Genomic DNA, 25,931 nt, shown 5'->3' with positions numbered 1-25,931 from the left:
GGAAGGAGACGACAGCTCTGGGCCCTGTCCTCCTTTGCCCGTCTTCCTGGAAAGCTCCGGCCTCACTTGTCTGGCAGCCCAGGCCCGGCTCTGGGCCCTCTGAGGCTGCCACCATCAAAGCTGTCTTTGTCCTGCTGAGGCGGTGACCCGCCAGAGCTGGCAGGTGTCCCTGTCAGTCCTGAGATGCTTCCTGCCTCTGATTTGCCTCCTGGTAGGCTCTGGGACCACACGGGTGGCCTGAGCTCCTTCTCAAGCCTCCTTCCTTGGCACACTCACCACCCCACCTCCACTTTGAGGCGATAAGAAACCATCACTGGGGCGAGGAGAGGGGAGTGGTGTGCCTCTGGTAATGACGGATGGGCCAGTGCCACCTCTGATCTGTCTGCAGGGCTGGCCACCATGGCCAGTAGGGTGCCCCTCAGGACACCTGAGGCACCCGCACCTCCCACAAGAGCCACCCTCGTAGGCTCTGACTTCGTGATGCTCCTTCATCCCACAAGTCCCAGCTTGGCCACTGTCTTTGCTGCGTGACCTTGGACAAGTGACGTCACCCCTCTAGAGGGGTCTGGGTTTCCTTTTCTGCAAAATGAGGTAACACAATAGTTCTCATCAGTGGGACATTGGTGTCTTTGTTTTTTAATTTTATTTTTCTAAATTGACTTGAGAGAGATATCAGTTCATTGTTCCACCTGTCCGTGCATTCCCTGGTTGCTTCTTGTATGTGCCCTGACTGGGGATCAAACCCACAACCTTGGCGTATCGGGACGGTGCTCCAACCAACTGAGCTACCTGGCCACGGCTGGGACATGGGTGTCTTTCCTGTGATCTTATGACAACAGTGCCCAAGGACACACAGCCAGGATGCAGCAGAACTGGCCGAGCTCAGCTTCCCAGCTAGTGTATACCCAGTGTTAGCCAGGGCACGAGGACAGGGGATTTGCCTGTGTGACTAGCCATTGGAGAGCCATCTGGCAACAGGCCAGTCAGGTCCCAGGCTTCTGGATGCAGAACCGTGTGATCAGTGTTGAGGACCAGACAGTGGGGGGCTGGTCAGCTCTGCTGTGGACCCGCCAGTCGGGCACGGTCTAGGGCTGCTGCGGGCGATGCTGTGGAAGTGTTCCGTGATTGAAGGGCTTTTGGTAACGTGCTGCTAAATAACGGGAAAATGACAAGTCAGTGTGTCTAGGTGAACCCCATTTTTTAAAGTGGGGAGAGAGCCAAGTGAGTGAGCGTGTAGCCCAGCCCTGCGCTAGCATCTTTCACAGGTCGACTGGGGGAGGGCTTTCGACTGCCCTTGAGGCAGGAACTGCTTACGTCTTGATCATAGGAAGTAGGAAAGTCAGGAACAGAGAGGTGACACAGGACCCCTGGGGCCACACAGCTGGGAAGCGCAGGGCGGGATTGCTGGACAGGTCTGGGTACCTCCACCAGAGGAATACTGGGAGGAGGTGCTCCCAGATGCTCAGGGGACTGTGACTGGTTTTTCTCCTTCGTCCCGTTCTGTTTTGAAGACTCTCCTAATGTGTACATGTTGTTTAATAGAACAGTAAAAAAAAGGACAAAAGGTACTATTGATGGAAAACACTGAGTAACCTTAATTTCTGAGGTTTGGGGCTGCCCGAAGGCAGGGCTCTGAGAGCCTCGGCCCCGGGTGGTGGGGAGGGTTGGGGAGGGAAGCCCCGCGGTGCCTGACGGGCCTGGGAGCACAGGCCTGGGTGAGGGGCTTCCTCCTCTCCCTCCTCCGTGCCCTCGACCCCAGCCGCCCTCCTGCGTGATGACTCAGCACCTGCGAAGGTGGGAGCACCTCTCTCAGCTCCTTTATCAGTGATACGGGGCTTGGGTTCCTCGCCACTTTGGAAGAGCTGAGATCTGCCGGCTCCCACATCCCCGGCCAAGTTGGACAGGTTGTCTGGGTTTTCAGCCAAGGGCCGGATTTGATGCCTTTGGGGCCAATCCTGTTTGGGTTTTAGTTTTTATTTGCTGGCCCTGAAGGATTGTGTGGCTCGGCGTTTCCCTGCAGGGCCATGCCGGCTCGCCAGGCCCCTCCTTCCCAAGGGAGAGGGTATTAAATGCCATCTTTGGAAGCCCTGTCACTCCTCTGCTTTTGTGCTTCGTAATCTTTCTCATCCTTCAGTGTCGCTTGTTCTGAAACCCGGCCGTCTCGGTTGTCGCTGAGCTGAAACTTGGCCCTGGCGATGATTGATCGGGTGGTTTCTGTCCCCTTGGCAGGGCTCGTTAACTGTGTGTGTCCTGGCCCCGCCAAGGCCTTTGGCTTATCCACGATGAAGAGGGCCCATCTTCCAAAACCAGAGAACAGCTGGAGAGTCAGGAATCTGGATGCGTTGAGAAAGTGGGCTTCTTGTCACTTTTCTTTCCCTTCCTGTGTGGAGGGCCCCATTTCTCTGTTTGCAAGGAGCTACAACCACCAATCATTTACTCATCCACACATCTGTCTGTCCACCCAGACATCTTCCTACCCACCCATCCAACTATCCACCCATCCATCCACACACCCACCCATCGTTCCACACATCCACCCTTCCATTTACCCACCCATCTATTTACCCTTCCACCCATCCATCCACCCACCCATCCACCCATCCACCCACCCGCCTATGTATGAATCCACTATCCTCCCACACATCTATCCACCCACTTACCCGCCTGCCTGTCTGCCCACCCATTCTCCCCTCTTCCCCTTTACCCGCCGTCCCTTGCTCCCATCTATCCGCCGGCTCTTCTGTGCCAGGCGTGTGGGGCAGCCTAGAATGAATCAGACATGGGCTTAGCCTTTCTGAGCTCACAGCCAGGTCAGAGAGAAAATCTGAACACAAATGACTGTGGCCCCAGGTGGTCTGTGATAAAAAGGGGAGTTTGGGCTTTATCGTGTCAGCAGCTGGGAGCCATTGAAGGTTCCTCCTAGGAGTGTTCCTGGTTGAAGGCAATGGAGGAAAAGATGGGGAAGGAGGACTGGCACATGCAGCATGTGGTGGGCAGGAGACCCCTGGAGATGTTTATTCTCATGGGTTGCTGAGGGGAAAGAGCACTGGGCAGAGAGCCAGCCAGACCTGAGTTCGAGTTCTGCCAGCCACTTCCTAGCTGTGTTACCTGGGAAAAGCCACCTTCTCTACCTGGGCCTCAGCTTCTCTTCAGTAGGAGGAGGTGGCAGGCAGTCCCTCTGCATACCTCATGAGCTCCTCCTGGGTAAAAGCTCCTCCTGCCCCAGAGACCACGGGGGGCCTGGCAGGCCTTCCGTATCCTTGGCCTACGAGGACCCGAGCCTCTGGAAGGCCACTCCGGGGTGCATATGCGGCTCCCCTCTGTGACTGACGTGAGCCTGCCAACCAGGGGCACTTTGGGAACCTGAACCACGGCCACATCGCCCCCCGTCCTGGCTCTGTGCTGACCTCACACTACTCTCTTGCATCTTGCCCTTTCCCTGCACGTCGCCAGTTCTGCTGTGACCCCGGTTCCCTCTGGGGCCAGATTTTCTCCCTCCTTAATTAATAGAGTCCAGGCCTTTCCCACAATTGGCAGCAGTCATCACCAGGCAGGGGCACCACCGCTGTATATTTTGGCACCCAGACCAAGCCCTTCTTGCTCCCAGTGGACTGAACCGCATTTGACACATGGCTGGCACAGCCGTCCAGAATCAGGAGGACAGGAAAATAGAAACCTTTAGCCTTGACTGCTCCATTCTTTGGCTCTGACCCACCCGCCCAGGCTGCTCATCTGACAGGTCAGCTGGAAGCCGTTCCTCACGCGGGGTTGCTAAGGAGATGTCACTAGCAAGCGATCCCGCCCGAGCCGCCTCCTACTCTCTGCACCCAGCCCTTTGCTTTTCCCTAGAAAAAGAAAGGCCAGCTTCTGAGGCTGGAACGCGGGAGTGGGTTCTAGATGCTCTCGCCATTGTGAGAATGCGTTTTTCACCAGGTGCAGCTCCTGAGCAGAGCTGCCTGCGAGGACCTGCTGCAGGGATGGGAGTGTTCGGTGTGGTAGCCACTAACCACTGGTGGTTATTAAGCACCTGTCATGTGGCTGATGCAACTGGGAACTAAGATTTTAATGTTGTGTAATTTCAGGTAATCCACATGGCCACAGTGTGGCCTGTAGGCACCGTATTGGACAGCGCGGCTCAGGTGGGCTCCTGAGAGGGCAGACGAGGTCAGGATGAGGTGGCCACTTTCTGGGCCCCAACCCCAGCCTGTCCTCGCTGGGACCCCTGTGGCTGATGGCCAGACGGCACTGGGTGAAATTAGCTCCTAAAAACCACCTGCATTCCTCCTGCTGTGTTTTCAGCTCGCCCCCGTCCATAGGTGCAGTTTTCCCAAAGTTATCACTTAGCTATAATTTTATTATTCTGCTCTGCTGACTTCTTATTATGGCTTAATTATTTTTTCTCATTACTGTATCACCTTCCTATTTGTCATTTTAAAGCGTTGCTTAATATCTGACCAAGTCAATCCCACCACTGTCTTACAGTTGCAGTGAAGGTTATTTCCGCTTTTTGGCAATTATTACGGACTGATGTGAACATGGTCCATTTTGTGTGTGGTCCTTTTTGAAGTTATGTCCCGGTCTGAAATGATCAGGAACGAGGGATAGATAATAGGCTCCAGAGATCTTTTCAAGGCCCTTAAGACCTATTGTTAATTTCTGTCTTTAAACGAGATAATCTGCCTATATTCTGCTCGGTGCTGCTCAGACCCGGTATTCCCATTGTACTGCCTGTGGGTCACCAGCACCGGAGGTTGTCGCTGTCCCTGGTCTTGTTAGTTTAATACGTGTAAAATGATCCCCACTTTTTTGGAGGAAGATTCTTTTGGCGGAAGAATCCCACGGTTTCTGTTTGCCTGTGGCCCTTTGCTGACCGGCCTGAATTTTTGGTCAGCCCCTCCGAGAGGTCCCAGTGAAGGGCACTTTGTAGGCCTTGGTGCACTTGGGAGTGAAGGTGCCCTTGTCACATGTGTGTTGCGTGGAGAAGTATTTCCGTAAATATTTGCGGGACAGCCCCGCAGGTGGGGAGCTAATTTCCGTTTTGGTGGACAGTGGTACAAGTCCAGAAGGGAGTTGATTGGCTCACATAACTGAAAAGTCTAAGGGCGGATCCGGCCTTTAGGAACAGCTGGCTCCAGGTGTTCGCAGACCCTCAGCATCTGCCCTCCTCCACCTGTGGGCCCTGCTTCCCTGTCTTGGTCTCTCCTCAGGCCGCTCTCTGAAAGTGGCAGGATGGGCTGCAAGACCCTCCAGCCTTCATCCTAACAGTGGAGCAACCTCTTAGAAAGAAAAAGCCTCTTTCCTGATTGCTTTACCCAGACCCCCCAGTACCCAAAACAAACCAAAGAACTAACAGGTACAGCCCTGCTGGCCTGCCTTGGATCACATGGCACGTCTGAACGGCTGGCTGTGACTGAGTGAGGAGAGGTGGTTCCCAGAAGAAACTGGAGTTGTGAGTCCAGGGGGATGGATGCTGCCCAGTTCCCCTGCTGCCCTCTTTAGGACTCCTCTCCGGGCACCTCTGCCAGCTCCCGGGCCTGAGGTGCCCCACCCCCGGCCCCGTGGGTTCTTGGCTCAAGTTCTTGTTCACTCTGCTTGAGGCAGGCGGTGCTCTGTTTTGCAGATAAGGCGGCTGCTGCAGATTGGACCCTGGACACTGCCTTCGCCTTTGTGGACTCTGTTTCCTCATCTGCAGCATGGGGGGTGGGGAGCTGGGGTTTAGGAGTGTGGCCAGTGTTCTTTCTGGCCTCTGAGTTCTGTGATCTCAGCTCTTTCCCTGGGGGAGGAGGCAGGGGACACAGTGATCAGCCTGCAGCCAAGAGGGAAGGGGAGGGCCTGGGAGTTGTCCCCTACTGGCTGCCACAGTGTGGTTGACTTTCAGGAAGCCTCCAGCCCCTGGCTGGGCCCCTTGGGTGGGGCAGGGCTCCCGGCAGGCAGGGCTGTCCCCACCTCCTTCAGGCTGGGCCCCCAGCCGCACAAGGGGGAGGATTGTTCCCACAGAGGTGCCTGGGTTAGAAAACACAAGTGGCCACTGTGTGTGTGCTCTCGAGGGTGTGGGTTGAGGCCAGCAGCGAGGGCTGGGTGCGGGCTCCCCCGTCTTTCGCTGGACCCCAGCCCTGCCTCAGCCGGTGGGAGAGACGGACGTCAGAGTGCACAGATAGCCGCTTGTTCTTTATGCTTGTCACCTCCCACGGGTCCCCTGTCCACTTGGACCACCCTTAGCTTTCCAGGACCCACCCACTCTCCAAGATGCCCTCACATCAGACCACAGAGATCTTGGGCATCACTTCCCCATCCTCCCACTATGCAGTGAGGGAAACTGAGGCCCAGAGAGGCCCTTTGCAGAACGTATAGGCATCTCTGGCAAAGTGGTCAGGAACGTGGACTTTGAATCCACACAGGCCTGAATTTACCTCCCAGCCCTGTGTGACCTTGGGCAAGTGACTTGACCTCTCTGAGCATCAGTTTTTTTATATGTAAGATGAGGCTCTTAATAGTAGTATCTCCTTGGTGTGAAAACTAATGGAGGGATCAGTGTCCTGTGATGTCCCCTTGAGGCTCTGCCGCTTCACTCTAGGCTTAGCTGTTTCATTTTCAGTCCCCTCTTGGGGGCATGTAGAGCCCAGCAGCTCCAGGGCTGCCTCTTGCAGCAGGGCTTGGGACCATCTCAGCGCTGTTCTGAGGTTGCATTTCATTGGCTGACCCCATCACATCCCTCCCTGAGGCAGTCGCTGTGTTCTGATTAGCCAGGATGAGTCACCCACCCACGTCTGGAGATAAGGGTGGAATTCCCTCCATCGCGTCTTGGGCCTTGGAATGAGGGTGGGTTGGCTCTGTTGCAGAAAAATCCGGGAAGGGTGAGTTCCGCTGTGGGAGGGCCATGAATCCGACCCACAAATGCCCCTCTTGGTGGACACTCTCCACTAGAAAAGTGCCTCACACTACTCTGGGCATGTAAGTAATGGTGAGTGAAGGGATAGGCAATAAGTGATCAAATAGCCTAGTGCATCGACGACTCAGGAGACCGAAGAGCAGCCCTGGGTGGGTCCTGATACCTCTCTGAGCCTCAGCTTGCTCCTCCAGGGAAGGGACACCATGGCTCACACCTGCCTTAATGGCCTGTGGTCAGACTAGACTCTGGCAGTTGCAGTAGTCCCCAGCTGCCAAGCACGCTATTGGCTGTGGTTGTCATTTATCTTTAGCAGAGGGAGCCAGAGCAGGGAACTGGGCCCTCACCCAGAAGGGCCTCCTGGGAAGTGAGTCAGAGCTCAGGCGGCTGTTTGGATCCAGCCTTCACCCCTCACTTGCTGTGTGACCTGAGGCAAATCACTGTGTGTCTCTGAATCTCAGTTTCTGCATCTGTAAATTGAGAATGCTAGTATTTATCTCTGAGCACTGGATGGAAGATGAGGTGAGAGAGTCCACGTAGGGTCTGCCCTGGCCCCTGGCGAGAGCTCCAGTGGGGGCAGCTGTTTTATCATCAGCCGTGATTGTGGCCTCAAGGTGATGGACTGCTGGGCTGGTAAAGACTTTAATTTTGGCCAAGTCACTCTGTGTGCTGTGCCATGGTTGCTGCTCGCCCCTTTCTGGTCGGCGCTGGCCTGTGGAATCTGAGCCAGGTGCTGGGCAGCATGGTCCCTCCCTGTGAACGCAGCAGCCCTGCCAGGCCCGGCCCCTTGGTCAGTGCTGTTTTCAGGGTGGCGGGCGAGGCAGGTTGTGTGCAATCCTGGAAAACGGACCCTGCCTGGGCCTCCCCCACCTCCAGGAGAAAACATCCCTTTTAAGGAAACCCAGAAAAAGGTGGCAGGCAGCCTCCTGCGCCAGCCCCAGGGAGTGAAAGGTGACTGGCGGAGGGGTGGCCTTTGCCAGCTCAGCGCGCCTGCCCTCTGGCTGGGGGCCGGGGAGCGCGGCCAGGCCGCCGCGGAGCCCTCCGCCTTCCTCTCTGAGAAGGAGCAGTGTCTAAACTGCTCTTCTGGGCTCGGAGAGGACTTTGAACAGTGAGGAAGGATGTTTTGATGGTCCGGTGGCAGGAGAAAATCAGAAAGCAGTGAAAGGCAGGAACATAGTCCGTTACAGGTGTGTGTGAGAGTCGGGGGACCTGACCGCCTAATTGAGGGGGTTAAGGGGCTCTGAGCGAGCTTTCAGAATTGAATCAGGGGAGAGGACACGGGGCGAATTCCAGCGCAAGGACTGAGCCTGGGGAATGGCTGCCCGTGACATTCCAGCCCTGACCTGGGCTCCTGGAGGGTTTCTTAGACCAGCAGGCGACGAGGGGAGGGCGGCCGCGGGAGTGCAGGCGGCCCGGCTCTGTCACTCTCCTCCCCTGCGCCTGGGGTAGTAATAGCACCGCATCCAGGCTTGTTGGGGAGATGAATGGATTAGCCCGTGTTGAGGTGTAGACCGAGGTCCCATGCAGAGCCAGCCCGTGATAAATGTGGACTTCGCAGCTCAATGAACAGAAACATGTCCCTAAACTGAGAATAAATTTGCAAACGAGTGTAAAAATTGCCTATGGGTGTGACTCCCTTCTAGAAGGCTTCCTGGCGAGATTCGGCACCCGCTCCCAATTCCCACTCTGCACCCAGGAGCACGCCGTCTCCCCACTGGCACTAGAGGGTGGGTCTCCCCAGCTGGCCCTTGGGGTCCCTGAGGCCAGGGGGAGGGTGTCCCTGTGCAGGGCTGGCCTGGGACCTCTCGGAAGTGTCTGTTGGCATCTGATCCAGGAGGCGTCTGAGTTCTGGAGATGACAGGGGGCCCGTGTACAGTAGGGCACAGTGCATAGAATCTTGGAAGCCGAAGACCCAGATGTCCTCTGCAAGCCTGGACTTGCCTGTCTGTAGAATGGGGACACTGTGGTGCGGGTTACGGTGGTGATCATGTGACTTGACATGAATTCCTATCGTCATCCTCGGGGTTCCTGGTGCACAAGTGGGCATCTCTAGTGGGTCAGGTGGCACAGCTGCCCTTTAAGGCCAGAGGGGTGTGTGCTGCTCTCCCCAGGGAGGCACCTTGGTGGAGGCCAGCACGGCTGCTCAGGGGCCCCGGGCACCCTGTTCTCCGTAGATTGCTGTTGGAGGCTCCGGGGTGCAGCTCGCTTTCAGGGCCCCTGTCGCAGGATAGGGTGCTCTCCCTAAACACCGGGACCGCACCGCGTGCTGGGTGAATGCAGCAGCCCCGCGCCTCATGGGGCTGCCCAAGGGGACTGTGGGTTCCCCTCCCTTTCCGTGGACACCGGCTCACCGTGGATGGAGTTGCTTGTGTCATTTACACGGTTATTTCTCTCTTGCTCTTGGTTTTTAAATTGTACCATATGTATAACACGAAGTTGAACATTTTAGCCATTTCTAAGTGTATAATGCAGTGGCTTGAAGGACATTCACAGTGTTGTCCAGCCTTCCCCGCTGTCCATTTCCAGAGCTTTCCATCACGCCAAACGGAAACTCTGCCCTCATTAAACACTCACTCCCCATTCCCTCCAGTGTCCTCCCGAGCACGCCTTGGTCACCTTCTGTGCCTCTGCTTTGCAGGCCAAGAACAAGGAGACGGGTGCCTTGGCCGCCGCCAAGGTCATCGAGACCAAGAGTGAGGAGGAGCTGGAGGACTACATCGTGGAGATTGAGATCCTGGCCACCTGCGACCACCCCTACATCGTGAAGCTCCTGGGCGCCTACTACTACGACGGCAAGCTGTGGGTAAGGGCGCCACCCCCGCGGCCCGGCCTGAGGGCCTCGGCCCTTTCTCAGCATCTGCCTGGAGGGCAAGGAGAAAGGGAAGTAGGGGGGACTCTGGATCCCCCGCACCCCCTTTCTGCACAGCCTCCCCGCTTTTGGTTGAGAGCAGGAAGGAACTAAAGCTCTCTGGCCCAGCCTCGAATCCTGGGCTCTGCTGCTTACAAGGTGGATAACCCTAGGCAGGTTCTTTCCTGTCCAGGCCTCACTTTCCCCGTCTGTAAGATGGGGGTGATAACAGTACCTAGCTTGAAGGTCGTTATGGGGATGAAACGAGTTAATTCGTGGTGGGTGCTTTGAGGAGTACCTGGCACAGGTGAGAGCTGGGTGAATGTTGGCTGCTGGTATTTGTAGCAGTAAAATCGTTGCTACCACTGTGGTGGCTGCCACAGGGGGATTTCTTTCAATGGCAGCACTAAGGAGGGGGGCCCTTTAACAGAGTGCCCGGATTTTTCTCAGACTGTCCTGCCCCACACAACCTCTCCCCCACTGACTTTCTCCTGGTCTTAATGCCTCTCAGTTTATAAAACCCAGACTTCCTAGTAGGTTTGAGTCTTTCCAAACCTTTTCTCAGTCGATATTTTATATGTAAAGCAACGTCTCTGTATCCCCAAAGCTCAGTACAGTTGTAACAAGATGCTGTTCCGGAGAAGCCTCTAGTGTATCCTGGGGGCAGTCGGAAGGCTTGTTGGGTCGCAGGTGGATGTTTTGCGAGGTTTCCAGGCTGGGCGGGCTGGGTGGCATCCACAATGGTGCGGGACCGAGGCGGCCAGGCTCATGGTACTGCGTACAGAAGCCTCTAGTGTATCCTGGGGGCAGTCGGAAGGCTTGTTGGGTCGCAGGTGGATGTTTTGCGAGGTTTCCAGGCTGGGCGGGCTGGGTGGCATCCACGATGGTGCGGGACCGAGGCGGCCGGGCTCATGTTACTGCGTACAGCCCGGTCCCGACAGCTGTTAGTGCTGCTGTGGGGGTCAGGAGTGGGTGCTGTAAGCGTGTCACCTCCTGTCCCGCTATAGGAGCGTTACTGTGTTTTAGTTACATTGTAGGCAGACAGTGGGGAGTTTGGAGTTGATGTGTAATGCTTATAGTTTTTCTATTAAGAATAATGGGAAATAGACCCACACTTGGCTGTTTTTTTTTTTGGACAGAATGCCTGATTTTTAGGAATAGAACTACCGATCTTATCAAGGAAGTTTGCAAAAAGGATCCTGATGTCTCAGAAACCAAAGGAGAGTTTAGAAACACTGTTGAAGTTCATGCCTCACATTTCACAGTGATGAAGGGAACCAGTGTGTGGGGTTGGGTGAGAACTTGGCCACCCAGCCCCACCCAGAGCTCTGTCCCCTAAAACTGGTGGCCCCCCTCCCCCAACAGAGGCCAACTCCCCTTTGTTCTCCGAGTGTCACTGAGCGATAAAACCACCACCATCTGGTGTCAGCTGCAGGTTTCAACGCCCCTCCTCACCCACGGTCTCCAGGCACCTCGAGAGGTGAGCAGAGCAGGAAGACTGGTCATCTTTTCCAGTGGAGGGGATAGAGGTCCAGAGAGGGCAGGCCCCTTGCTTATGGTCACACAGCTGAGGCCTATAAAGCTGCTGCCAACTCAGGGCCATTCTTCTGTCCTGATTCATGGAGCTGCTTTTTAAAATGTTTTTCCTTCTTTTAAGAAATTAAATGATTACAATGGACCCTTGAACAACACGGGTTTGAACTGCGCAGGCCCACTTTCTACGTGGATTTCTTTCAATAAATACCTGTACTGTTTTCAATCCCAGGCTTGAGGCCTCATGTGGAGGGCCAACCTTACGCATTGTTCTACGCCGTTTTATATAGGGGACTTGAGCATCCTTGCCTGTTGGTATCCACGGGGATCCTAGAACCAGTTCCCAAGGATATCAAGGGAAAACTGGTTTAATTAGTTTTGGGGAGTCAAAATTTATAAGCAGATTTTCAGCTATGTGGTGTCGGCGCCCCTCACCCTTGCATTGTTCGAGTCAACTGTGGGCACTGGCTGGGTAGCTCAGTTGGTTAGAGCGTCGTCCTGATACACCAAGTTTGTGGGTTTGATCCCTGGTCAGGGCACATACAAGAATTAGCCAGTGGCCTGGCCAGCTTAACTCAGGGGTTGAGCATTGACCTAGGATCCAGGAGATTGTGGTTTGATTCCCGGTCAGGGCACATGCCCGTGTTTGGGCTCAATCCCCAGCAGGGGCGTGCAGGAGGCAGCTGATCAATGACAACTGTCTCATCACTGATATTTCTCTCTCTCTCTCCCTCTCCCTTCATCTCTCTGAAATCAATAGACATGTTAAAAACGAATCAGCCAATGAATGCATAAATAAGTGGAACAACAAATCAGTGTATATTTCTCTCTCTCGCTCTCTCCCCCTTCCTCTCTCTGTCAAATCAATTTTTTAGAAATGAGTCAGCTGTGATATATATGGTCATCGGAGAAAAAGGAGAATATGTGAAAAGGCAAAAGAAAAAAAACGGTTCGTACCATCCAAATTTTATACCAGAGATAACCGCCGGTAACGCTTGGAATGTGTTTTCCTGGACTTCGTATATACACACTCCCATACCCACAGTTCTTTGAAAAGGATGAATTTGTATCATACCTGTTACTTTTTTTACCTTTTGCTCAACTCTTTTTATGTAGCTCTATTCGGAAGAGTTTTTCATGTCAGCAGGGAAATACCTGCATCTTTAGTTTTTGTTCTGTAGATGCCGTCTCCTGATTGTGCTGTTCTCTACTGATGAGCATCTAGGCGCTTCCTTTTTATTTTTTTGGTTATAAACAGCTCTGATGGACATCTTCGAACTTTTGTGTCATTTCCTGAAAACCTCTTTAGGAGGATTTTGAAGATTTTCAAGTGTCTGTTATCGAACCAGCCTTATGGCGCCACGTTTGATATTTACAAAGAGTTTCCCCATCCACCCGTCCATCCACTGACCTGTCCATCCGTCCTGCTGTCCATCCCTACAGTCTTTATGGGACTGCTGATTATGTACCCATTAAAAAAACATCTTTTATGTATGTGTGCCCATTACTGATTGTGGCTGGGTACCGAGTTCATTACTTTCTCACATCCAAAGATAATGCAACAGGCCAACCGAGGGCGTCCTGTGCGCCAGGCCTTTCCCTGTGAGTTCCACTTGCATCGTGTCGTTCCTTGTTCATTGTTCATTCTGTGAGGTTGTCCCCACCTCACGGACAAAAATGAGAAACAAAGACGCCGAGTCCCCCACCCCTCACCCAAGGCCACGCTGCTAGAAGGTGGCAGAACCGGAAAACCAGATAGAGAAAAAAGGACATTTTGTAACTAGACTGTGACTGTCTGAGGTTGTTTAAGTAGATACAGCAGAATTTCCGTCCTTGAATTGTCACTTTAGGCTGGTATTATCTCACCCAGGGCTGCTGCTATCTCTGAAGTTTCCTACCCTCCTATTTTGTGGCCACCCCACAGCCTACATCTGCTACTTTGTAAACCTTGAAAGGTGCCATATCATTTGAGGGACTTTGGTTTTAGACATTATGAAATTAAGGAGGTGGCCCTAGAACTGGGTGGATCAGCAGGGACAGAGGGTTTCAGGCAGAAAGGACAGTGCCGGCAGTGGTGTGGAGTTGGGGAGAAGGTATGGCATGTTTGCATGAAGGATGGGCTAGGGTTCGGGCCACACCTGGTGAAAGACGAGGGCAGGTTGTGTTGTACAGGGCCTTGAGTGCCAAGGGGAAGAGTTTGCACTTGATCTTTTCTATCTGTTCTCAAAGTACAGCCCTGGGACCAGCAGCAGCACCTGGGACCTTGTTAGAAATGCAAAATATCAAGCCCCGGGCAAAATATCAGGCCCCAGCCCAGACCTGCTGGATCAGAAACTCTGCGTGGGGCCCAGCGATCTGTGTTTTAAGGAGCCTTCTACATGATGCTGATGCTTGCTTAAGTTTGAGAACTACTGTTTTAGGTAATGGGGACACAGTGGCAATTTCCCCAAGGAAGAGACATATGATGTGTTTTAGAAAGAAATCACATTTGAGGGAGCAAGAATAAAAGCACTGAGGCCAATAAGGATGTGGTAAGAATAGACGAGGCCAGAAGCCCGGAGATGGGATGTGGGAACATCACTGGGTCAGGAAAGGCTTCAGAGGAAAGAACATTTGAACTAGATCTTGAAGGATGCATAGGAGTTCTCCAGAGGGATAAGAGAAGGAAGGGCAGTTTAGGTAGAGGGACAACATGTGCACAAGTGTGAAAGGGAGAAGCCTTGTTCTGTGATACAAGGTTGAAGGATGCACCAACCTTGTCATATTTGCTTCTGTGGGATGGTTCTTGGACCCATCTTGTGGCCAAGACCAGGCCTCATGTGTGGCTCTAGGAGCCAGCTTTTCTGTGTGGGTGCCTTTGACAAAACCAGTCCTGGCCCCGGGGTCTGCTCTCAGGGGCGGGGCTATAGGATGCAAAATTGGCTGTTGCCCAAGGGTCCTGGGCCCCTTCCCCAGTCGTGGCATCCAGGGGACTCCCCCTGGACGGGGCGGAGGTCACTCACTGCACCACAAGATTAACTCATATTCTCCCAGGATTTGTAATCTTTGCAAAATCCTCCCATTGGTTCCTTATGACCACTTCTGCTTTGGAATATCAAATGGTGCAAGTGGGAGGAATAAAAACCCCAAATTATTTTAGACCAGCACCACCCCATGGAAAGATAATGTGAGCCACATATGTAATTATAAACTTTCTAATAGCCACATTAAAAAGAGCAAAAAGAAACAGCTGAAATAATTTAAATAATATAATGTACTTAACCCAGTAAATAAAAAATACTATCGTTCTGACATGTAAAAATTATTAATAAGAAAATTTACTTTTTTTTTTTTCCATTCTAAGCCCTCAAATCTAGTGTGTGTTTTCCATTTATAGCACATCTCAATGCCGGAGCTAAATATTCATCAGAAATCTATATTTAGATGTCATAAAATTTACAGTGGTTATAAAATTGATCTATAATTAGACTTAGATGTCATAAAATTTGTAGTTGACAGAAGAGATTCCCATCCCCAGTGGTTCCAACATTCTTAAATGTTTCCCAGTAATACTCTCGTGTCATGTTTCAAATTTAAGTTAATTAAAAGTTAATAAAACGATCAGTTTTCAACACTAGCTGCATTTCAAGGGCTCCGTAGCCACGTGTGGTTCGTGGCTGCCGTGTGGGCAATGTGGACAGGCAGCTCTGGTCGCACCCCAGGTCCTGAGCGGCAGCGAAGCAGGAAACCCTGGGCCGACCTCAGGAATCTGCCCTGGTTCCTGACTGCCCCAGCATCCCCCAAACCCCAGCCTGGAGCCAGACTTCAGTCTCTGGGGAAGTCTTGCAAGGGCCGGTCTCTTTTCTACATGTGTTACGGGAGTGCGAGAGAGTGGCATTTATGGTGAATGGTTAACAGTCAGCCCTCCGGGAAGAGCAGCCCTGGTTTGTAGCCCCTGCCAATTTCTGTGGTGTAAGTATGTCCCTCACATAGAGCGGGGGGGATGTGCCCTCCGTGATGACCTGTACGGATGACGGGATATGGTAAAATAATTAGGAAAGCGCTGTGTTCTTGAGTATTTATCATCTTTGTTTTAAATATGATTTTAAAAACTAAACGGTTATAGAAGTTAATTTTTAATAATGGTTGTGTTTAACAACCGGCTTACAAAAATTCCTGAAAACTTAACAGTCGGTAGCTCCAGGAGACCACCAGAGCCAGGCGGGGTGAGTGTGGACTGAACCAGCTGGCTGTGCGGGGGACACGCAGCCAACCCCTCATTTGCAAGATGAGCCAGCTGGGTTCCAGAGAGGGTCTGGGCTTTACCCAAGGTCACGGAGCAAATTGGTCAAAGGCCATACATCCAGAGGGGTCCTCAAGGACTGTGGAAGAGAGACCCTACTCCTGTCACACTGCCCTAAAGAAGGCCCCTTCCACGGCTCTCTGTTGTTAAGGAAAGAATGTCCGAACCTGTAGGACATTTTTATAGGAATTTATCTGAGCCGGCCTGGGGGCGTGCCGGCGCCACTTGGCCTTTTGCTCAGTTTTTCCGTTTTTCCTCTCCCCCTGTGGCTCCCTGGTCTGCACTTTGGCAGGGGACTCTGCACAGAGGGTGGGGACTCCCTCCGAGGGGGTGGGAACTCTGCCGAGGGTGGGGACTCCTCTGAGGATGGGGACTCCTCTGAGGGTGGGGACTCCCTCCTAGGGTGGGGACTCCTCCGAGAGTGGGGACTCCTCTGAGGGTGGGGACTCCCTCCTAGGGTGGGGACTCCTCCGAGGATGGGGACTCCTCTGAGGGTGGGGACTCCCTCCTAGGGTGGGGACTCCCTCCTAGCGTGGGGACTCCGCCGAGGGTGGGGACTCCACTACGAGGTTGTCTAAAGCCACGGGGAAGATGGTGGAAAATTCACGTGGCCTTTGCTCATTTCTTAAGCTCCCAGTTTGGCTTCATACTGTACCTCGTGGGCGTGTGTCCCCGAATCCTGGCTAAACTCCGTGGGCTCCCCGTTGGCCTCAGAGCCCTGGGCAGTTGCTGGGCGCCTGCCCCTCGCCCCTGTAGTTGGGAGTTAAAATGAAGAGCAGGCGCCCTGCTCCTCGGCCCCATTCACACCGTCACAGACGACTGTGCCCCAAACCACGGATGAAATGCCGGAGGCCATCCCAGATTAGGGGGACCCCTGTTAGGGGGTGAGCCACATGCTCTTTCTTACCGCCGAGAACTTCACACCAAAAGCCGCGTTGCATGCAGACCAGCATCGAACATTCATTACACGTTTCGACATCACAATTTCAACCATAATTGTCCCTCTTATTACTACCCGGTGTTGAAACATCTTGAAAGATGTTAAGTTGAACTTCTCTTAGATTAAGTTCCATTAATATTGTAAATGTTCTCAAATGTTGGCCATTAATGGACAGAGTAAATAAAACACTGCCTTACGGTAAAAGAAAAAAAAGTAATTCACCTGAGCGAAAATTTTGAGGACACGGCCTGAAGCCAGGCCTCAAGGGACTGAGGAAATGCGGAGAGTGGCGGCTTTGCGGCTCGGCTTGTTCAGGGGAGTCGGGGGGGAACGGGGGAGGCGCCCGAAGCCCGGGTGGTGGGTGAGGGAGGCGGAGAGAGCAAAGCGGGGACATCCCTGGGGCCGGGCCGAACGCAAGGTGGCGGAGCGCACACTTCTTGTACGTTGGTGGGTGCGGGACGGTTAACAGGTACAGCCCCTGGAGGTGGCATTCGGGGAACAAGGCGACACTGAGGGTCTGTGGTTCCTGCTCTGGGGCCTCCAGGGGAGGGAATTACTCTGACATTTCCCAGGGGTGTTGCCCTCGTTGCATAAGATCAGTGGGCAGAGCTCACTTACGGTGAAGACCGACCTTGGCTGAGGAAGCTGCGGGCCGGACGGGACTGCCCGCCTGACCCGCCCGGCCAGGGCTTCGTGGTCAGACCCTCCTGCGTGGTCACCGCTGGTCTCTGAGCTTGGGAGGCCTGCCCAGGAGCCTGCTGAGCCTGTGGGGTCTACTCTGTTGCCCCCTTTCGCTCACATGTTCTAGACCTGTTACCTGGCACACAGGCTCATGACAGTCTGCCATCCACACCTTCCCAGGCGTCTTCCCCAGCTCTTCTGAGCTCCGTGTGGGTGACAGCTCCAGGTCTTTGCCATCTGGTGCCTTCTTCCAGGCAGCCCTCCCTTCTGGCTTCACTGCCTTTCACCTGGGGACCCTTCCCAAGGCTGCAGGCTTCGCTTTGATCATGTCACCCCCACACAGGAAGAAAGATGACGCAGGGGGGATGACCACACCAGCACAGAGCACAAGGTGAGGGGAGGCCTGGCCTGGAGACCCGCACAGGCCAAGTCCAAAAGTCCCTTGCTGCTCCCCTACCCCCCACAGGCAGAAAGCTCCGCAGGGAGTTTATCTGCCCAGGAATCTCTCAGGGATACCTAACAAGCAAAAATAAAGCCGTGACTCCTTTGTTTGCATGGAGTCTTCCCCCTCCACCCGCCCCTCCCCCGTCTGAATATACTGTTTTTGGTGTTAAATGTCCACAGTATTTATTTATATGACACTCTTGGTATGGCTGCCTCTCCCGAACCTCATTTATTCTGCTACCTCTGTAATAGTTAATACAGTTTCTGTAAAACAAAGGAATTTTTTTATGTAAAAGAAAACGTTATTTATTTATTTAAAAGAAAACTCTCGTCTTACTACCCTAAATGGAAAACTAGGATCCACGTGCCATAAATAGAAATAAAAGAAAATAAACCAGTTCTGTTAAGTTCTAGCCCGATCCCTTTGCCTGCCAAAGCCTTCAGCCTGAGCACTGCTCTTGCCTCTACCCACCAGATGCCGGTAGATGCCACCTCCCCCCTTGTTCGTGACAACCCAAACTGTCTCCAGATGTTGCCAGGTGTCCCCTGGGGGCCAGAATCGCCTCTGGTTGAGAACCACAGGTCTCTACCACTCAGCTTTCACTGTTGGGAGTGGGAGGGTGTCTCCCATGCCAGGCCCCCACCTGTGCGGTGAACCTTAGAGAAGGTCACAGACGGTGATCGTAGGCCAGATTGAGCCGGCAGATGCATTCGGTTGGGTGTGTGTGATGCTTTTAGAAATTTGTTGCTAGTGTTTTGTCAGACGATGTCACACAGAATTCTGGCCTCTGGCTTTTCTTGAACAACCAGGCTACCTTTCTGTATGGCCACAGTTGTCTGAGATGAGCAGCAGCTGCCCCTAGGTGGGTTGTGACCTCTAGTTAGCCTCAGACCTCACTACTCCCTAACAGCCCCCGAGATTGAAGACTGTTTGCCATTGGCATGTGGCACTGCTTTTCTTAAAGTAGAATGGAGAGGAAGTATTTCCTTTCCCAGGTCTCTATCAAGATGGAGGAAAGTAAGGATAACCAAGAGGACTCAATTCCCAGAAAAGTGTGTGAGGGGACTGTTTTTCATCTGTGCAGCCTGCTTTGCCCCAGAGGTTAGCTGCCCAGACAGGGTGGGCATGTGATTCAGGCCACACGGCCTAGGAATCCAAAAATAGGCTTGTGAGGGGTCTGCACTTCCTGTACATGTGAGCTGCGCTGTGTGTGTAAGTGTGTGTGACTCTGAAGGAGTGACCCTGGGCCTCTTGGGGTGTGACTGCTTATCTGAGAGTGAGCATTTATCAAAGAGGAAGAGCAGGTCCCAGGGTCACAGCAGGGTGTGGGCAGGCCGGCCCAGCTGGCCACACCTGTCCACGTGACCACATGTCACCCACTGTGGTTTCTGTGGATTGTCCCCTTGGGCTCAGCAGCCAGCTGTTGGCCCCTGACAGAGATTGCATCTCTGTTCTGAAACAGCCAGCACCGTAGAGGGACTGCTGTTAGAAAGTAGCCGGCAACGCTGTGCATCACGAAAGTCACGGTGTGCAGGTGGGTGCTGGCACTCACTGGTGTGACCGGAGCCAGCCTCAGACACAGTGGCCCCTCCTGGGGCAGCTCGTGTTCCCAGGTGGGAGCAGGTGGGGACCCATAGATGGGACAGGGAGCCTGGATGACCTGGGGTTTGCCTGGGGTCCTGCTGTTGGAGTGGCTGGACTGAGGTCTCTGTGTCACATTTCCAAGCATCTCTATGGGGGTTTAGTGAGGGACCTGGCCCCGCCTGTCATTGTCACCTGGCACACTTCACGTGCCCCTCACGTCCTTGCTCACCCCTCTCACTTCCACTCACATCCCATTTGCTCACCACCTAGGAGGCTGGTCCTATAGTTACCCCTATTTTACAGGTGAGCAAACTGAGGCTCAGATCTGTGAACTTGTCCCAAAGGCTCCGAGAGGGTAAGTGTATGCCCAAAGTCACCCAGTGGCAGCATTTGGACTTAAGGTCGGGGAATGTTGACCCCAAAGCCAGTGCCCCTGCCCTCTGGGCTAAACAGTGTCAGAAGGAGGTAGGCACCCCTGAATTTGAGTCACTTCAGGGCCACCCCAGAGATGCCCCTGGACTTGGGCCAGCACATCGGGACTCAGAGCCACCTCGGACTCCCCCTTGTTTCCTGTGGGGGGCGCTCTGCTCACACAGGCGGGGGGAACCTGAATGCCTCCCTTCCCCAGGCTTTCTGTGGGGGGAGTAGTTGGGGGGGAGCCGGCCAGCGGCCAGCGTTCCTGGGAGGCCTGTGGGCGTGGGCCGCCGCTCAAGGGCCGCATTGTCGGGACTGGAGCTCGGAGGTGCTGGTTCTGCGACTCCACCTCCGGGGAAAAGGCTGCTGAGCAGCGGGAGACGCTTGTGTGTTGACCACTGTGTTTCGGTGGCTGACGCTGTGGACTCCATTCTGCAGACCAGAATCCTCTCTGCTGTGCTGATGCGGTGTCCCCTTGCCCAGGGGACAGTGCCTCTCTGTGAGGCAGGCCTGGGGACTGACTCTAGCACTTGCAGGCTTCCTCAGGAAGAAACGGACCCAGGGGTTTGCTCCAGGCTACACACGTCACTGTCTTTGTGTCTCAGAGTCAGGCAGACCTGGGTTTGTCACTGAGAGCTGAGTGGCTTTGGGGAGGCCCTTTCCCTACCAAACCTCAGTTTCCCCCTCTGTAAAATAGGGATGAATGTAACTGCTCCCAGGAGTATGTGAGGGAACGCTTAAAGGACGCTGAGTTTGGTGCCAGGACTGCATTAGTGCCCAGTGGTGGCAGCCATCACCTCTACTGTCTCGGGACAGAAGGGTAGGGGACAGGCTTGCTGTGTCTGTCTTTGCAGAATCTGTCCACTATGTTAGTCACCTTCTGGCTGTTTTGCCTTGATTTCTGGGCACCTTAAGGCCAATGAATATTCATTAATTTATCAAACACTTACTGATCATGTACTAGGCCCCAGGCTCTGTGAGTGGATACGAATGGAACTTTTATAAACTGCTTGTTTAGTGATAAAGTGGCTTTAGTCACCTTGAACCGTAAAATGTCATTGTTGCAAATAACTTTATAGCTGTTGAAGGCTTCGTTTTCTAGGTGGGGAAACTGAGGCTCAAAGCAGGAAAGGGCATATGACAGGCCCCCAGAAGGACAGTGGCAGAGCTGGGACTATGTCCAGACCTCCTGGCTGTGGCTTACTTAATTTTAGCTTCAGGAGTGTTGCCAGCATTTATTTATTGAGCACCTCTGTGTACCCAGTACCCCTATTGCCTTCAGGAAAAGACTAGGAGGCGAGGGGACCTAAGCCCAGAGCACTGTGTGGTTGCCAGGATGCTGATGCCTGATCTCTGGCTTGTCACCCCCAAGTTGTCTCTTGGGGACTGCTGGGCTATGGCCTTGCTGACCCAGTTCTGCCACTTAGCCCTGTGGCCTGTGGGTTGTAAAACTTCTGGATCCTGTGGGTGGCCCTGGCCGGTGTGGCTCAGTGTTAGAGTGTCGGCCTGCGGAGCAAGAGGTTGTGGGTTTAATTCCTGGTCAAGGGCATGTACCTGGGTTGCAGGTTTGATCCAGGTGCGTGTGGGAGGCAACCAATTGATGTGTCTCTCCTCACATCCATGTTTCTCTCTCCCCCCCTTCCACTCTCTCTAAAGATCAATGGGAAAAATATCCTCGGGTGCGGATTAACAAAAAAATGAAAATAAAACCGGTAGGTGGTCTAAGGGCACTCTTATCTAGGCTGGGACATCCTGGCTCCCTTATCTCTGGTTGAGCAAGCTCACTTGGTATGTGTGAACTGATCAGTGGGGCCCAGCGAGGGTTGGAGGGTTGAAGTGCGGAGGCAGAGGGCCCTTTCTGTCACCCCCCGGGGGCTGTGTGTGACTCAAGTTTCTTGTGGCTTCCTCCTTGAGGCACAAGGAAGGCAGGATGGGGCCACTCGGCCTGTCTTTCATCGGGCAGATGACAGAGCCCAGACTTGGCACCTAAATAGGCCCCAGTTTGGATCCTGGCTCTGCCACTTACTATTTGTGTGACCTTCATAATCTCCCTGAGCCTCAGTTTCCCCATCTGTAAAATGGGAATAAATATCACCAAATACTGACAGTAATTTGTAACATGTATCAATGGTTACTTCCTGTGTGTCAGATGGTGTCATGCTTATACCCAGCACACATTGTCCTGTTTAATCCTCACAATACACCCCATGAGGTACAGGCATTTTTTTTTCAATTCTCACCTGAGGATATTTTTTCCATTGCTTTTCAGAGAGAGTGGAAGGGAGGGATGGGTAGAGAGAGAGAGAAACATCGCTGTGTGAGAGACACATCAATTGGTTGCCTCCCACACGCGCCCTGATCAGGGCCCAAGATCGAGCATGCAACCGAGGTACATGCCCTTGGCCAGAATCGAACCCAGGACCTTTCAGTCCTCGGGCCAATGCTCTAACGGCTCAGCCAAACTGGCTAGGGTGGTATAGGCATTTTTTCGGATACCTACCTCAGATAGTGAGCGTGAGATAATCCGTGCCAGGCACTAGGCACAGGGCCTGGCACAGTGAACAATCTCTATAAATGTCATGGATGGGGAAACTGAGGCTGACCCTGGTTAAGCTACCTGGCGACCACTTACCTTGTGAGGAGGTGGAGGGCACGGAGTGAGACTGTGGGGCTTTCCCTGTGTGTGACTGGGAAGGGCGGACGTCAGCTCAGCTCAGCACCTTGGCATCAGTGTTCAGTCCTGCAGGGTAGATCTGGTGGAGAAGAGAGATTTTAAATTCTGGGGCCCCCAGTCCATTTGCACAGCTCCAAAGGAGGTTTAGAGCCCAGGAGCGAGAATGCCTCCTGAATGGAGCTCTGTAAGTACAGTGCTGTGTCCCGGCGGCTAAAATGGGGCAGGTCTGGGGTAGGTGCCTGATGAGTCCCTGACTGAGTGAATGAATGAGTGACCGGAGCGGAGACATGGCCGCCAGGATCACGTGCCCGGGCCCTGAGCCTCACGCTGCACAGTGACAGCTGCTTAGTCTAAACGGAGCGGGCTGGAGGTAAACAGGTTTCCAGTTTCCTTTGGCCTCCAGCCAGAGAGGGGAGCCAGCGAGTACAGGCCGCCGGCCAGTCCCCACCCGGCGCGTCTGAGCGTGGGCATGGGCCCTGGTCTCTAGGGACACCCAGCTGGTGAGAGCTGAGGAGGCAGGCCTGTCGCGCAGAGCGTCCTGGTCTGACAAGGGGCCCTGGAAAAAGCCAGCGCCTCCCTCCCTGAAGGCTCTCCCTGTATCCAAGCTCCGGCTGACCTGCCTCGTTTTTTCAAAATGCTCATTGAAAAACTCCATCTGTTTCCATCTGACCATGTTTCCTGTTGCAAATCCCCAAATCCCTTTGCCGCCACCCAGGGCTTCACGAGCCAGCGCTGGGAAGGGCTCAGGGGATGGTCGCACCTCCTGCTCAAGCCCCTCACTCTTTGATCAGAGGCGAGAAGTAGGAGCGCTGGTGATAAAGTTCAGCTTAAAAAGGAGCATGAGACATGACCATTTGGCCAGTTTGTCTCCAAGATGTCTCTGCTACCCCCCTGCATTCTGTTTTTGTTGGGGGAGGAGAGATGTGGCCCCAAGATCCAGGCCTCTTGCTCTTTTGCGAATTCCGAGCGAGCAGTAAGGTTCTCAGTTTGCTCCGGGGACCAGCAGCAGCATCCCCGGGTCATTTGTTAGAAACTCAGGTTCGTGGACTCCGCCCCAGACCTTCTGAAGCAGAAACTGTCTCCCCGTCATTCTGGTGGCCGCTCAGGTAGTTTTAAGCTGGTCGCCCTAGAGAGTCCCAGGGAAATCTTATTTGCCCCACGGGATGGCACCCTGTCCTCCTGTCCCTTTGCCCTTATTCAGCCTCACTATGTCTTGCCGAATGTGAGATCGGGGGAGTTGGAGCAGGGCCCCGATACGCTGACTCTCTCTGCCCTCCTCTTTGTATCAGCTTTGTCTTCACACTGGCTTTCCTCATGGTTGCAGGGTGGCTGCCTGCGACCCTCAGGGCCGGGTGCTTCCAGTCCTCTCCAGCGGAGACGCCGGGGCGTCCCACAGCACCAGCCAGAACCCACCAGCCTTGCTCTGGTGGACTAGCCTGGAACCAGCCATCAGGGCCAGGGGCAGCGAATTTCCCTGATAGGTTTAGGCACCCCCTTCCCGCAGGGGATGAGGTGAGTCCCACTCAGTTCTCATGGCTTTTTCTGGAAGGGAAAGAAAGAAACGCTGTGTGTAGGGGGAAGACAGTCGTCGCCCCCAGGGCACCAGGACTGATATAACTGCCTATTTGCCATTTGCCCAGAATCCACTGTTTCCCTGTTTTCCCAGCTCCCAGAGATAACACATCGTGGGGATCTCCCCAAAGCAGAAACCCGTCTACGACCCCCCTTGTTAAAGCGCTCTGGTGCCTCTCCGCGGACACACACAGCTCTCAGGATAAAGTTCCCCTTTGCGGCCTGCTCTCTTCCAGCCCCGTGGAGCACTCTGCCGCGCTCCCCTCCACACTCCTCCATGCGGCTCTGCCTCTGCGCTTGCTGTGCTCCGCATGGAATGGCTTTGTCTTTCTTCACCTGGTAAATTTGCCCTTCAAAAACCAGGCCGGATGTCTCCTCCGGGAAGCTCGCCAGGATAGCTCCAGGCCTGGCTAACTGCTTCAGCCACAGGCTTCTGGGTAATGCAGTCACCACGTGCCTGTACCTCCCGCCTCTGTACCCACCTCTGCCTATGACCTTGGCACAGGGACCTATCTAATCTGTCCTAGGTCGCCAGTCCCCAGGCTTGTCACAGACTAGGAGCCCAGATAGTGGATAGTGTTTATTGATTGAATACTACTTTTATGGCCCTGCTGAGCCTAGCGATACAGGGCCCCTGGTAGGCCCTCAGATGATAATTGTCCGTGGGTTGAACTGACCACAGCCTCACTTCTCCAGGTCCGGAGAAAACCCTGAGCCACAGGCTGCTCTTGAGGGAGCACAAAGGACGAGCCTCCGACCGGGTCAAGCAGTCAGTCCTTGGTCCTGGAGGTTGTTGGAATTGGGGCTGCTGAGAGCTCGGAGGCCTTGAGCGTTGCACCCAGGAATCCTCGATCCCACGGAGCCTCCTTTCGTCCCAGGACGCTGTGGGCACAGGCTGCTGGGTTTTCATTATGAACGGACACATATACCCCTGCCCCTCAGATGCACAGATGCATCTGCAACCTGGGGTTATTTTAAGCCAGTTCTTCCCAGTTAAAAAAGATCATTCCTAATATAAGATTTTATAACATATTCATTGACTAAAACATGGAAAATACAGTACAGACCCCTCTAGCCCTTCCCTGTGTTGATGTATGTGCATTCTTTCTCTTTTCTAAGCATGCATACTTGGTGACTTCCTAAGGCATTAAAGATGATTATTTTATTTTTATTACTATTTTTTGAGGTTATTATTTTGTTAATTAAACCCACTGCATTTCTGTAAGAGTCCTGTAAGGTAAGCGTTAAGACCCAGGTAATGAGCCCTGGCCGGTTTGGCTCAGTGGTTAGAGCGTAGGCCCTTAGACTGAAGGGTCCTGGGTTTGATTCCAGCCAAGGGCATGTACCACGGTTGCAGGCTCGATCCCCAGCCCTAGTCAGGGCATGTACAGGAGGCATCCAGTTGATGTGTCTCTCCCACATCGATGTTTCTCTTTCTCTGTCTTCCTCCCACTCTCTCTGAAAAGCAATGGAAAAAATATCCTCAAGTGGGGATTTAAAAAAAAAAAGAAAGATCCTGGTAATGGGACCCAGTGAGAGCCAAGTCATGAAAGGGTTATTTTGTTTTTTGTTTTTTGGGGTGTGTGTTTGTGGTTTGTTGTTTTTTGTTTGTTTTTTTTTTTTTGCGTCACACAAAAGGCATGAAGCCTTGAAACATTTAAAACCAAAAGGAGGAATAAAACACTTTTTAAAAAAGAGAAGAAAAACTTAACCATTTTGTTGGGCAATGTTTACAAAAAGGCTGATGGGACATCACTGACTCGTGTCCTGGTTAATACGAGTACTGCTGTGTCCAGGAAAGCTTCACACTTCAGAAGTCCAGGGGTGAGGGCAGTGATTTCCTAAAAGGACTTCATCGAGGCCATACACAGATTGTAAAATATCATGGGTTTAATCCTGGCATAGAACCAAAAGTTGGTGCATTTATTTATGGGAATAAAACCAAAGCTCAGCTCAGAGCTTCCCAGCAGCCAAGGCAAAAAAAGAAAAGGGAAGCGCAAGGGGTCATGGAGGTCTCGAATGGCAGAGGAGGAAGTGAACTAGATTGGTGGAAAGTGTGACCTTCCCTGGTG

General features: G+C 53.3%; 1 protein-coding gene across 1 annotated transcript in view; it reads left to right on the top strand.

Moving 5' to 3' along the window:
• Positions 1–25,931, top strand: part of STK10 (serine/threonine kinase 10) — an 84,750-nt gene that overhangs the window by 9,814 nt on the left and 49,005 nt on the right. The window contains exon 2 of the mRNA XM_016211249.2: positions 9,525–9,689. Within this exon, the coding sequence (XP_016066735.2) occupies positions 9,525–9,689 (165 nt within the window). The remainder of the gene's footprint in view (positions 1–9,524; positions 9,690–25,931) is intronic.

Source organism: Miniopterus natalensis, chromosome 4 (assembly GCF_054644295.1).
Source record: "Miniopterus natalensis isolate mMinNat1 chromosome 4, mMinNat1.hap1, whole genome shotgun sequence".
In the NCBI taxonomy this organism is placed as follows: domain Eukaryota; kingdom Metazoa; phylum Chordata; class Mammalia; order Chiroptera; family Miniopteridae; genus Miniopterus; species Miniopterus natalensis.
The sequence above is the reverse complement of the archived record's forward strand: the minus strand, read 5'-3'. Positions and strand labels throughout refer to the sequence as shown.